Source organism: Pinus tabuliformis, chromosome 6 (assembly GCF_031772625.1).
Source record: "Pinus tabuliformis cultivar Carrire ecotype Pingquan chromosome 6, CPIR1, whole genome shotgun sequence".
In the NCBI taxonomy this organism is placed as follows: domain Eukaryota; kingdom Viridiplantae; phylum Streptophyta; class Pinopsida; order Pinales; family Pinaceae; genus Pinus; species Pinus tabuliformis.
Genome location: NC_142292.1, coordinates 192,311,462 through 192,325,299, shown reverse-complemented (window position 1 = coordinate 192,325,299; position 13,838 = coordinate 192,311,462). Strand labels below are relative to the sequence as shown.

At 40.7% G+C, this 13,838-nt stretch overlaps 1 protein-coding gene across 1 annotated transcript in view; it reads left to right on the top strand.

Moving 5' to 3' along the window:
- Positions 1-2,516: 2,516 nt before the first annotated feature.
- LOC149258114 (putative inositol oxygenase) overlaps positions 2,517-13,838 on the top strand; it is a 37,240-nt gene continuing 25,918 nt past the window's right edge. The window contains exon 1 of the mRNA XM_089401504.1: positions 2,517-2,644. Coding sequence (XP_089257630.1) covers positions 2,517-2,644 — 128 coding nt within the window. The remainder of the gene's footprint in view (positions 2,645-13,838) is intronic.

Here is a 13,838-nt window from a genome sequence, read left to right as displayed (position 1 = left end):
TGGCAGGCTTTATTTGCAAATTTCGACTTTGAAGTCGAACACATCAAAGGTGAAAATAATTGTCTGCGTGACTTCCTAAGCAGAGAATATTTAAATCAGAAAGACACTGCCATGGTGATAGTAATAGAATGGGACCCTTTCGAACATACAAAGACTCTGAGAAGTATTTCTGAAACACAGAACTAGGAAGAATATTGCGCTCGATGCAAATTTGCAACCTCATTCAGATATTCAACACTTAGTACCTGAAAGGAAAGTCTACCCCAAAGGTAGCAAATGGATACATGACATGGTGTATCAGAGAAGTATGATGGCTGCACATTTGGCTGAAGAATATCTAAGCCAAAATTTTAGAGATATCAATGTGATCTAGACAGAAGGAAGAAACCAGAGGAGAATCTTCGACAAATATCTTGCCATAAATCGGAACAGATGGTCGAAATGGTACGACATGCCAGAAATGTGGCCATAAGGTAATCCAAGCATTATCTTCTTGGATACCATTTACAACTTTTCAGACTACAAAAGGTTGTGGTCAGACATCACGAATGTAGATGGAAAAAATGAGAGTCACTACAGAAGAGTGAAATTTGGGGCCACAGGGACCACACAAAGACAACAACGAGGTGAATGGCTTCAACAATGGTGGAACGATTTCGGCCTCAACAAGACTGCTATGGATCCTCTTTTCTTCCAGCGTGACTTTCAATATGAATGTGACACTTGTGGATTTTTAACTAAATGCGGGGATTCTCCATGTAAAATTGTTGGAGATGTCAATAATTATCAAGACAGTCAAATTCTTGGTTATTTTATGAAAAGACACCATGAATGGCTAGTCATGACTAAGATTAAACACCAAATCATCTTAAGAAAGCCTATAGTTTTACGAAGAATTTATACAAAGGCTTCAGATTCTTGTAGATATTCTCAGTTAAGATTTCCAGGGGCCACACCCCTGGGGGACTAATGGTTCTCGTGGGCTTGTCCTTAAAGCTTCCACAGTGTAATAATGATGTCTAGTCGCAAGACTGAATGTGACCAGTTTTCTCATGGGCTTTTCTGTTTAAAAGTATCCACTATGTAATAGTTATTTACAATACAATGTTTTCCATGGGATTTGTTCAAATCTTCCATAGTGTAACTTAGTATGAAGATTCTTCAGTCACAAGACTCATAAAACTTCTTCGACTTTTGGTGAGCTTTGAGCCACATCTCTTTGATCGACAAAAGATAGTACTGAATCTATCTGCCTGACTGTTAAATATTTGTCCCCTCATTTTCCTATATAAGGAAGGAGTAAGGCTCATTCTAGGGATTTGGAGGGTTAGTGTGATTTTGGTTATGTTTTTGAGTTTTTGAGTCCGAGGGGGAAGTTCTTGTTTCCATCTCTTTAGAGTCAGATCTGAGAAGCATGCACATCAGAGTGAGAGCTCTAGTGAGAACCTAAAGTGGCCAGATTCTTAAGTTTTTGAAGTCTGTATGTTCTCAGAAGAATTCAAGTTCTAAGACAGAGTCTGTGAAAGGCCAGGAAGCCTTTAGATAGGTTCTTTCTTGACAAGTCACAACATCTGATAAATGCCTAAATATTCTTGTTAGGATTCCAAGAAACTCTTCTAGGTTGTAGCTCGGAGATGCCTGGTAACATATAAATTCAACTATTGTTGCAAGGTTTAATGGAAGGAATGATGGTTTGGTTCAAGCCAGATAACCACATCTACTTTGTTTCACTCCAGACATGCATGAACACCCTCAGACTACAAGGCTTTAGACCACCAATGCTCACAGTTTTAGATATTAGGTGAATATGGGGAATACTAACCACACCAACATATACACAATACCATGTGATGGCCGACTGCAACTAGTAAAGAAACCTGCAAATCTAATCTATTAATGCAAAGACAGGATGGCAACTCTCTTGCATTAGATAGAAAGAAACCTGGGCAACCTATTCAGTGATGCATTCAAGATTCTAACACAGAGATAAGATGACAGTTATCTAGTGCTAAAAATCAAGAGATCAAGAACACAGCATATCAGGTACAAGCTTAGAACAAAGGAAAATGGACAGTGAGTAGTTAATAGCAAAAGAAGCTTGTATTTGCTGAAAATGACGATGAGACGCCGCAAATGAAAAAATGTCTACAGTCTTTAGAAGTTGAACCTTACATCAAATGCCAACCTTGATTACATATTGCTCCTGGAAACAATGGAACTTGGCCGTTTAGGTATGGGGGGGTCATAATTGACCACCAACTACATTTAACCACTTGATGGAGTCTCTGAATGAGGTTTCTTGTTTCAGTGGGTGAATCTGATCTGTTCAGGTGTTGTGCTGTCCTTTAGGCGGTTGGAGTGCTCGTACCAGTGGAGTCCATGACTGATAAATTTAGTTACAAAGTCATGTTGTGTCCTTTTCTCCTTTGGCCATGCTTTATGTTAAATATGGTTGTTGGGGATATTACTGTAACTGATGCTGACAGAGCTAGTCATCTCCTTATTTGGGCAACAGAATGGTCAAGGACGTGGGATGCATGGGTACACGGATAGTTGGGATGAGAGAGAAGGATGACCGTTGGATCGGGAAAATGGATAGTGGAAATGGCTCGGTGGAGGCTATCAGTAAAGATGGGAGCGGGATGTATTAGGGTCATTAGATCTTCAGCGGATAGATCGGACGGTCATCGGGCGACGGAGTTGCATGGGTGTTTAACAGGCGAGGGCTGTTTGGTTGGGCGGTAACGATTTTCATTGCACCGCTTTCGGGCGCTAAGTGGGCATAGAAAAGCCACTCTCGTCGCACTTTATTGCTTGATCAAGTTGATGGTGCGATGTATGTGAAGACTGTCGGATCAGACAGGGATGCATCTGACGGTGAAAATTGGTTGAGCGAGTCACCTTTATCGGGTGCGATGTGGGCCGTTAGATTAGTGGGGAATGATCAAAGGTGGGAAAGTGATGAGGGGTTTATGAGCGCGTGAGGGCTACGGGTAGGGTTTTATGGTTGGTTTGGCTTTACGCTTAGAGCTGGGGCCAAAAGGGGCTTTGTTGAGTTTTAGAAGGCTTATTCAGGGAATGGGAAGGGTTTAGAGGTGAGCGGGGTGAAGGAGGAAAGGGAAAAGTGACCAATGTGACCTCCCCTTTGGACATAACCAAACAAACCATGCTCCTTTCTGACCTTAGAAAGTCAGCGGTGCATGCAGAGCTAACACTAGCTCCTTCTGGGGATGAAAACCTCCCTGTGAGGTTTCAAGAACTGCAGACCACTGCCTTCCATACAAAAACAAAATCAACAATATTTGCTAGGGTTCCATTGGGCATGGAGTCTAATTAAGCCTATAGTAAAACTTTGTGAAAGGACAAATTTACAATGCTGAGGCCTAAAGGCCTTAATTAACATAAACTTTTAAAAATTGCCCATTGACTAGGCCATCAAAAACTATTTTTCCTTCCATACTTTGTAGCATGAAAGTGTTGTTCCCATGGACCTGAGCAATAACAAAAGGTCTAGTCCACAGAGCATCGAACTTCCCATGATTGCCTTTCTTTTCCTTCAGATCTTCCCATGTAAGAACAAAGTTTCCAATTTGAAAATTTTCCATCTTTACCTTTCTGTCAAAGGCTTCCTTGATTCTCTTTTGATGTGCTGCAGATTTTTCAATTAATTGATCTCTGATTTGATGCACTTCAGCTAAGTCACTAATCCTCTTTTCCATGTAATTTTCCTCATTCTTCTCTTCCTGCAAGAACTTGGCCAGAGGGAGGGTCAACTGGATCGGGAATACAGCCTCAGTGCAATATACCAGCTAGAACAAAGAATTCCCTGTGGATTTCTTGGTGGTCACCCTGTCAGCCCACAATGCAAACTTCAGTTTCGAATCCCAGTTCCTTTTGTTGTCTTCCAGCAGCTTTTTGATTATCCTTATCAGGCTCTTATTGGATAATTTTGCTAGACCATTACCTTGAGGGTAATATGAGCTTTGGAGTTTGTTGTCTTTAATTCAGTAGTTGGTTAATGTTGCAATGAAAATTACATTGTCATCTTTTTCCATATCCATTTCTACAATAATATCTCATTCATGCTTTCATTTCCTTCGTCAACTTTCTTCATGCATAATATAGGCAATTGATTCATGCTTTTCTAGTTTATGAAAATGTATCTTGTTTCATAGTTCTTTTGGAATACACACATGTCTTATGCAGAGCAAGTACTTCAGGAGGAGACCAAGACTTCATAACCAGCGGCCACCTTCCACTTCATCCACCTTAGCCATCCCTTGTTTCACCATCACCCTCACTCGTTTTTCATCAATTTTCATTGAAATTCTCCTAAACACATTGAGGGAATCTAGCCATCTCTTATCTTGGATATTGACTCCTAAGTGCTCCTAGACCTTCTAACACTCCATCACATCCATAACACAAAGCTTCCCAACACCTCACAATTAGCTCTCGACTGTATCATGTAGGTTTCCTATAATTCCTATAGGATCATCCTATAGGTTTCTAGTACATCTTGTAGGTTTTCCTGAAACGGTCTGTTTTGAGGCCGGATTGCTAGGAAACCTCTAGGAAGTTACAAAAATCCTCCTAGGACCCCCCCACACCATCCAACCACTTCATAAATCTTCCAGCCATCCTCAAACACCTTCCATCCACTTGTCACATCCACAAGAACAATTAGTTTGCATACTTGATTTTGCCTTAAAAAACAAAAATGTGAAAGTAGATTTAGTTTAGTTTCTTTGCTTGCACATTAGTATGGTTTGATGTCTTTTACTTCCGCAACTTAGATAATTATCATTTTCTTATTATTGATTTATCAATTCTTCTTAACATAGCTTCTTAAATGGTTAATTAGGGTATGGTGTGGTTTAGCATTACATGTTGGCTTTTTCCATTACTGCAGTAGAGTAACTCTCTTAGAGTAGATTTTCCCTTCTTCCATGAAAGAATAAAGCTTCTTCTAACTCTATAGAAGTCTGGCTTGGAACCCCAGTGGTCTCTCACCTGCTCAATAGTGACAATAGGCAGAACCATCACTTTTACTTGTGCATACAACACTGTCACCTCCAAGTTTGTACGAACCTCGGGTTGATAAGTAAAGCTGGTAGCCCAGGAGTTGCAGCATCCTTGCTACAATACTTGTGCTCATCACTTTTTGGCGCCGTTTTCGGGGAGGTGTCTGAGTAGAATGTGATTAGTGCTTTCTTTTCTTCTACTTCTTGTCTTCAATATTCTGCCATTAGTTTATTTATGAAAAAGTAATCTAGTTGTTTCCTTTCTTTTATTTTGCATTATCTTCTTTCCTTTCCATTCTACAGATATGATTTCAATTTAGCAAGTAGCTTTTTCATTCTGTCAGTAATTTTCATTCAATCAACAATTTCAATTCTGCAAGTAGTTTCCTAGTTTTAAAAAGGATACAAAACAAACCCAAAATACTCCCTTTCATGCCTCATAGGAATAGGGATGACCTAGGGAAATTTTTGCCAAATAACCCCATTGCACCCAACAACCAACCTTCTCTCTTCTTCAGTGGGTGTGAACTGGAGGATCCCTTACGTGAGCAACCTAACATCGTTGAAGAACCTACAAGGGAAGAAGAAGAAGAGGAACCCATTCCTACTGAACCAATCGCTAAAAACTGAAAATGACAGAGGGAATAGAGAGAGAGTTGAGGGTGCCTTCCCATCAAGGAAACCAATGGGGACACTAAGATGAAAAATAAAAGCCCCTCTACCCTACCTCCTTTCCATGGCCTGACCACAGAGGACCTCGACAATTTCCTGTTTGAGTTTGTTGTTATATGTTGAACCTATGACTATACAAATGATGCGAAAAAGTTAAAACTATTTCCATCTACCCTTAAGGATGTAGCATTGCGCTGGTTCATGGGTTTACCTGGAGATAGAATCACAACTTGGGCTTAGATGCAATAGGCTATAACAACAAATGTTGGGACTACTGTCAGTCAGAGGATACTAAAGAAGAAATTTTCAAGATGATCATAGGCCATGATGAATACTTAGAAGACAATGAAGAAAGATTCTAGCTCAGTTACAAAAGGGCCAGGTGCATACTTGACCCTGAGTCACTAACACTGGTCTTGCTTAGGGGAGTAAGAGAAGATCTTTTGGATACCTTACATTTTTTTAGTAGGAGGAGATATCTACCAATTACCCTATGATTCTATCAAGATTGCCTTTAGAAACCATTCTAGCACAACCAGGAAAAATGGTAGGGGTAGTCAACCTATAGCCAGTACATCATCTTCCAAATCATCCATCAAGGGTGAAATTCGAAACATGTTGGAAGACTTCAAAAGTGAGATGATGCAAAACCTTGCCATGCAAATGGACACCATGAATATTAAAAGGAAGTAGGAGGAATCAGAGAGAGACTTGGCCATATTTTGTCCTAGATGCACCAGTAGGCATCCTAGGAATTAATGTCCATTGAACTCTATTGAAATTTTCTTGGTCTATGAAGAAAACAACTCCACAGACAAGTGCCTTTCTTTACCTAGACTCGAAGCTATATATCTAGGAGTTGAACTGGTCACTAAGAAGCTTTGCTACATTAACCAAAGGAGACCTCATGGGCCTAGACCATACCATTAGGGCATGCGAGGGTCATCCCATGCATATTACTACCCCAACCAAACCACAACTCCTACACTATGCTCCACCCAAGCAACCCCAGATACCTGCCCAGCTAAATCCGAACCTAAACAATAGGCAGGCTCAGTAAGTATACAATGGAGAGACATCATATCCAACTTATGCTGTGGAAATCCAGGAGATTAACCTAAGATCTAGGAGAGTTATCCCAGATAACCAACCTCCCCATCCACCTAGGGAGGTTGAGGAAGAAAGAGAGGAAAGCAACCTTAAAGTAAATCCACCCTTTCCTGAGAGATTAGCATAACCACTCCAATCTACCCCAGAAGAGATTGAACTTCTGGGAGAATTGAAAAATCTATGTGTAAAGATACCCCTTCTCTAGGCAATAAAATATGTTCCCATTTAAAATAATTTGATTAAGAAGAAATGGTTCAAGCATCCAGGGAGGCGAAAAAGGGATGCCCCTACCATTAATGTCATTGGGCAGCTGTCTAACTTAATGTTGGGGCAAGTAATCTATCCAAAATATTTGGACCCTAGAAGCCCTGTAGTAGATGTGCACACCAATGACACCATTGTCCCACACACTCTGATCGATCTTGGGGCTACCATTAATGTGATGACCAAGGACACCATGCTCAAGCTCAACCTCCAACTGTCATTGAGGAAGACCACAACAATTCTTCAACTTGCAGACCATTCCACAGTAACCCCTGAGGAAATTGTGGAGGATATGATGGTCTCCATTGACTCCTAGGAGTACCCTACAAATTTCCTAGTTCTCCAGCCTAATGCTAAGCTTACTGGTTATCCTCTCATCATTGGGAGGCCATGGTTGGCCACTACCGATGCTTACATTAGCTATAGAGCTAGAAATATGACCATCAAGAATGGGCATATGTCCAAGTAGTTAGTCCTATATTCTCCTGCTTAACCTTCTCTAGAGCATCATTTACCTTTATGGTTGGAGGAGGAGGAAGAAGATGAAGTTTATTCCACCCAACTTTATGCTTTGGAAGCAACCATGGGAGGAGGACATAAGATGAGGATGACTTGATTGAACACTTGCTCCAAAGTCCAACTCTCGGTTCATTACCTTTAGAAGAAGCAGTAAAGGAAACCCATAACAATCATCCAATTGACTTATGCTTGGCCGATTCCAACCCACTCCGTGTCAAAACCATAAAATTCGGCCCAGAGAGAACCTTGAAAATCAATCCATCTCTTTCTGCTCTCGAAGAGGAGAAGCTATGCAACATGTTAAGGGAAAATATAGAAGCCTTCACTTGGAGTTACAAGGAAATGAAGGGAGTACACCCCTCAGTGTGTACTCACCACATATACAGCAAAGAAGGTTGCAAGCCAGTCCAACAACCACAAAGGAGGATGAATCCAACTCTTAAATATATAGAGAAAGAAGAACTGCAAAAACTGCTAGATCCAGGATTCATTTACCCTATCTCCGACAGTGAATCAGTCTCTCCTTTGGTGTTAGTTCCCAAGAAAAATGGTAAGTGGAGGATTTGTGTCGATTACAGGGAGTTGAACAAAGGCACAAAGAAGGATCATTTTCCTCTACCCTTCATTGACCAAGTGCTAAATGGCCTGGCACGAAAAATATTGTTCTCTTTCCTAGATGGATTCAGTGGGTACAACCAAATCCATATCTACCCAAAAGACTAAGATAAGACCACATCCACCTGTCCTTGGGGTACTTTTGCCTATAGGGTCCTTCCTTTTGGCTTATGCAATGCTCCTGCCACTTTTCAAAGAGCAGCCTTGAGTATTTTCGCCGAATTAGTCCATGATGCGGTGGAGATTTATATGGATGATTTTACACCTTATGGCTATGATTTTCAGGAAGCCTTGTCTAAACTAGGCAAAGTACTGAACAAATGCATTGAAATGAATCTGTCTCTCAGTCCTGAAAAATGTGAATTCTTAATGACTATAGGGACCATGCTTGGTCATTCAATATCTTAGAAAGGACTTCAGGTGGACCCAAACAAAATAGATATCATCCAAAGGGTCCCACCTCCTCAAAAGCAGAGAGATGTCAGAAGTTTCTTGGGGTTAGCTGGATACTACCAAAGGTTTATAAAGGACTTAAGCAATTTGGCCTCTCCTTTATTTGGTTTTTTGGCCAAATATTCTGAGTTTATATGGTCAAAAAGTTGTCAAGAGGCCTTAGACATCCTAAAGGATAAGTTAACCACTGCACCAATTCTTCGAGGCCCAAACTGGGCCCTCCCCTTTCATATTCATGCTGATGTCTCACACAAAGCCATAGGAGTAGCCCTAGGTCAGATAGATGAAAAAATGCCTTATGCTATCTATTTTATCAGTAACAAATTATCAAAGGTTGAACTAAATTATACAATGACTGAAAAGGAACTCCTGGCTGTTGTGCATTCATTAAACAAATTCAAACATTACATTACAGGCTATCAAACATTTGTGCATACTGACCATGTTGCAATCAAATATTTAATGAACAAACTAGATGTGAATGCTCGAATTATAAGATGGTTACTTTTATTATGGCAGTTTTATCTAACCATTGTTGATAACCCTGGTGAGGAAAATGTTGTTGCAAAATTTTTCTCTAGGGTAAATTTTCCTACAGGTGAATAAGGAATGGTGGATGACCAGTTACCGGACGAGCACTTATTTTCTATTTCAATTCTCTCTCCATGGTTTCTGATATAGAAAACTATTTGGTATCAACACAGTTCCCACCAAACTTCTCCTCCAAATAAAAGATCAAGATAGTCAGGAAAAGCCCCCCCCCTCACTTGGATTGGGGGCAATCTTTTCAAACTTGACCCAAATCAAATCTTGAGAAGGTGTGTTAGGGAAGAGGAAGTCTTTGACATCCTTCTGACTTGTCATGATGGGCCTTGTGGAGGTCACTTTGCAGCAAAGAAGACAATATTCAAAGTGTTACAAGCAGGCTATTATTGGACCACTCTTCATCAAGATGTGAAAAAATACACTAGTCAATATGATCGATGCCAGAGGATGGGAAGGCCTACTCCAAGAGATGAAATGCCTCTGCAGCCTCAAGTGAATTTCGAGCCATTTGACAAGTGGGGCATCGACTTCATTGGGCCTATTGAACCTCCTTCAAAGAAAAACAATACATTATTGTGTGTACTGATTATTTGACTAAGTGGGCTGAAACCAAGGAAATTAAGGCAACAACAAAAGAGAAGGTGGCTCAGTTCCTAAGGGAGAATGTATTCTACAAATTCAGGTACCCTAGAGAGTTGGTCACAGACCAAGGCAGGAAATTTACCTGCAACATGATTGGAGACTTGCTCAGCCATCACAAGATCAAGCATAGGACCTCCACTCCCTATCATCCACAAGCTAATGGGCACGTGGAGGTGACCAACAAAGCACTGGAGAGCATCTTAATCGAGGTGGTGAGCAGCAGCAGGAAGGATTTGGCAGAAAGGCTAGTTGAGGCTAGCTGGGCCTATAATACCACATGGAAGACCATTACTTGATTCACACCCTATGAGCTAGTCTATGGGAAAAATGCCTTGCTATCCATTGAATTTGAATATAACACATTAAGGATGGTAGCCCAACTAGATTTGGCTCTGAGTAGTGCACAGAAAGAGAGATTGTTCCAATTGAATGGTTTGGATGAATTCAGAATGCCGACCCTCCTACATACATAGGTAGTTCAACTTCAGAGGAAGATCTGCCATGATAAGAATATTGAGGAGAAGCAATTTCAAGAAGGTGATTGGGCATTATTACATGGTTCTAGTTATAAAGACTTCAAGGGAAAGTTAAGGACAAGATGGCTTGAACCTTATGTTGTGGAAAGATGCCATGATAATGGTTCAGTGCAAATCAGAACCATAGATGAAGAAGCCATTCCTTTTCTTGTTAATGGACATCGATTGAAAATGTACATGAGACCTTTATCAAAATAAGAGTTCGTTAATGATATCAATAAAACAGTGATGATAGTGGAGAAAGTTCCATCTCCTCCCTCATCAAATCACTGAGAAAAAAGAAAAAACGATAAGGACTTAGGTGAAAACCTCCATGAGGCCCCTGAGTCCCATCCTTGGGTTGAAATCCTTTCTTGAGGTGCCCAGGGAAAACAACGAGGGTGAAAACCTCTCTGAGGTACCCCAGTTGTTTTTAATATATATATATATATATATATATATATATATATATATATATATATATATATATATATATATATATATATATATATATCATGAAATTTCCATTTGCAGGTGGGCGAGAAGCACAATTAAGGAGCAAAAGATGATCCCATGGAGACCCTTGCCACTCACATACTCATGTTTTCACTCCTTACCATGCATCCCTCCATCATTTTTGTCATTTTTCCACTCCATTGCTTCGATTTATATAAAGACCGTGTTTTCTATAGGATCCCATGTATTCCTACAGGATCCCCTGAAAACCTACAGGATGATCCTATAGGAATTACAGTGACCAGAAATCCTACAGGAAGAAATCTGAAGGAAAATGATGGAATTGTCAGGTCCCTAAAATTCACCGTCTTCATGATCTAGCACCTCACCTCGTCCACCAACATCATCCCTGCACTCACCATTCAAAAAAAGACTAGTTTCAACAGTTTTTTCCAGTCTTAAAAAAAAAGAAACAGAGATGAGTAAAGAGCATCACCTGAGTATACTTTTCTCTCCACACTCCCATCCATGTCACCATCCTCACAACCCCAGCAAGCAAAATGATTAAAGAATTCTGAGGGTGAAGTAGCTACAGGACATCCTGTAGCAGCCTATCCCACAAAATAGCAATCACACCAACAACAAGTCTTCACCATGATGATCCAGGAGTTCCAAAGCAGCAACATCATATCTTCAACCATAGATACCTGCAAAAATAGAGAAGCCATTAGCAGACAAGAAGAAGAGGAAGAAGAATGACATGCAGCAAATATACACAACAACACCTCTCGTCTTCGACAAGTGCAACATAGCATTGAAACCACACGTAAGTATCCCGCTCGTTCTCTCATAAGCATCATGTAGTCAAAAATTGTAAGGGTTACGAGATAGTTGGTTTATAAGTGAAAAGGTGGCCAGTTAACTTGGCCACCTTCATTCAGTCAGTACATTCACAACCGGTGTCCTCTCGCATGTGGTTGCAGTCAACTCAAAGACAGAGAAGCAGTAGGACAAAAAGTGGTTAAACTATAGATCTACGAGGTGGAGGCTAATTACGAGGAGTGGGAAATGATGAGGTGGTAGTGGGGATCGACAGTCCAAAAATGGCAATGTACCTTTTCTACCAGCACACCACCTCGCCCTGAATCACCATAAGAGGAAATAAAACATCGTTCCCATGCATTTTGCCTCCTTGAAACTCCCTCACTGAAGTTGCTCTCATAAACCAGGCAACCCACTGGAAGTAAATATCCATAGTTCACTACACATGACTTCCTATAGGAGCATGCACAAGAATTCCTACAAGATACAGAGACTATCTATAGGATACACAAAGACTGTCTACAGGATTGTCAGAGAAGGGTTCAGAAGGGATATCACGGGAGTTGGCCACTACAACCAGTCTAAAGAGGTAGGCTCTAAAATTACATTCCCCTTTACAAGTAAATGAACCAAGGATACTCTAAATTTGAGTGAATTTAGCAACTGTGTGAAGGGAATTAAATACACAATCATCTTTGTTTTGCTCCTGCATTTGAAAAATTGTTTCAACCTTCTCACTTTCTCCTCAAGCTTCACCAGCAAGATGACAGGAGGGTTTAATAGGAGAGAGCCCACAAACAATGTGAGAATCCAACAACACCCCAAAGTGCGTGAAATCTTCACACGACATAATTGGATGGGGTTTTTCGAAAAATTCAGAGGGTATGATGATGAGGTGGCTCAAGAATTTTCTCTCTCCCTCACTCCACACACCAGAATCCATGCCACTGTTGTAATAATGGGCCTCACTACATATCTCACCCCTGAGCTCATCAGTAGGGTCACCACACTTCTCCTAGGAATCCCATGGAGAAAAGAAGACAAAGGAGATAGCCAGGTTGCCAAAAGAAAAATATTCTTAGAAGGTGAGGAACCCATCGAGGACAAAAATGGAGTAAGGAGGGAAAATTTGCCATATCCATGGAGTGAGGTAGGCTACCAACTAATCAAATACATATCATGTGAGGGTAGATATAGTGTTGTATATGGATATCATTTCAAGATCCTTGAAGAATTAATATTTGGAGTAGAAACACCCCCTCACCAAAGGCTCAACATACAATATTTCTTGCTTCAATCACTCATAGACTCAAGCATCAAAGTGAAGGAGGGGAGTTCCCAAAAATTAGCTCCCCATGGGTTGATTAGGATCCTCATTGAATATGCCCTCCAAAACCTTAGAATCCCTATAACATGGTCAGTTTTAAGAGACATGCCAGCATAGGATGACATCAAAGCTCTCACTTATGATGTTAGTCCTACTATCAGTGAAGAGGAAGTAAAACAGGAAGAGGAAGACACAAAAGGAGATGAGTATGAGATGAATGAAGAAGGAATTGACACAGAGGAACATGATGAAGATGGAGAAGAAGAGGGAGAAGAGAAGGAGGATGATGAAGAAACAGAGGAGGAAACTAATAGAGATGATGAAGATCTACAAGAAGAAGAAGACATAAAAGATAGAGAGGAAGAAGGCAATAGAACAGAGGGGACAGAATATAAGGAGGAGTCACCTAGGGTGTCTCAAGAGGCCACTGAGAGAGAGGCAGCAACTACCCTCACTACTCTCCACACCCTAATCAAGCAAAAAGGGAAAAGGTAGAGGCAGACCCCACTACATTTCAGGACAAGAAAGAGCACAAGAATAAGACAAGGGAAACCACAAACATCAACCAAAACTCCTATTGAGATTGAAGATTCCCCTACATAAAAAGAAAAAATGCCTTCCCCTAAGTCCCCTGTCTCCTATGTAAGAAGGCCTACTACTAGATCAACTTCCTCAAAGGGTAAGGCAATCCTACAAGATGCACATCAATATCAACAGGAAGCCAAAAAAGTCCTACATGATACTCTGTTGAATCTACAGGAGGCACAAAAATTAGAAAGAAAGGTAGGGGAGTAGCAAGAAGCTAAAGAGGAGGGCCCAAAGATAAAATAACCTAGCCCCCAACCTAACCTGGACTCCTATTACCGGTTTATT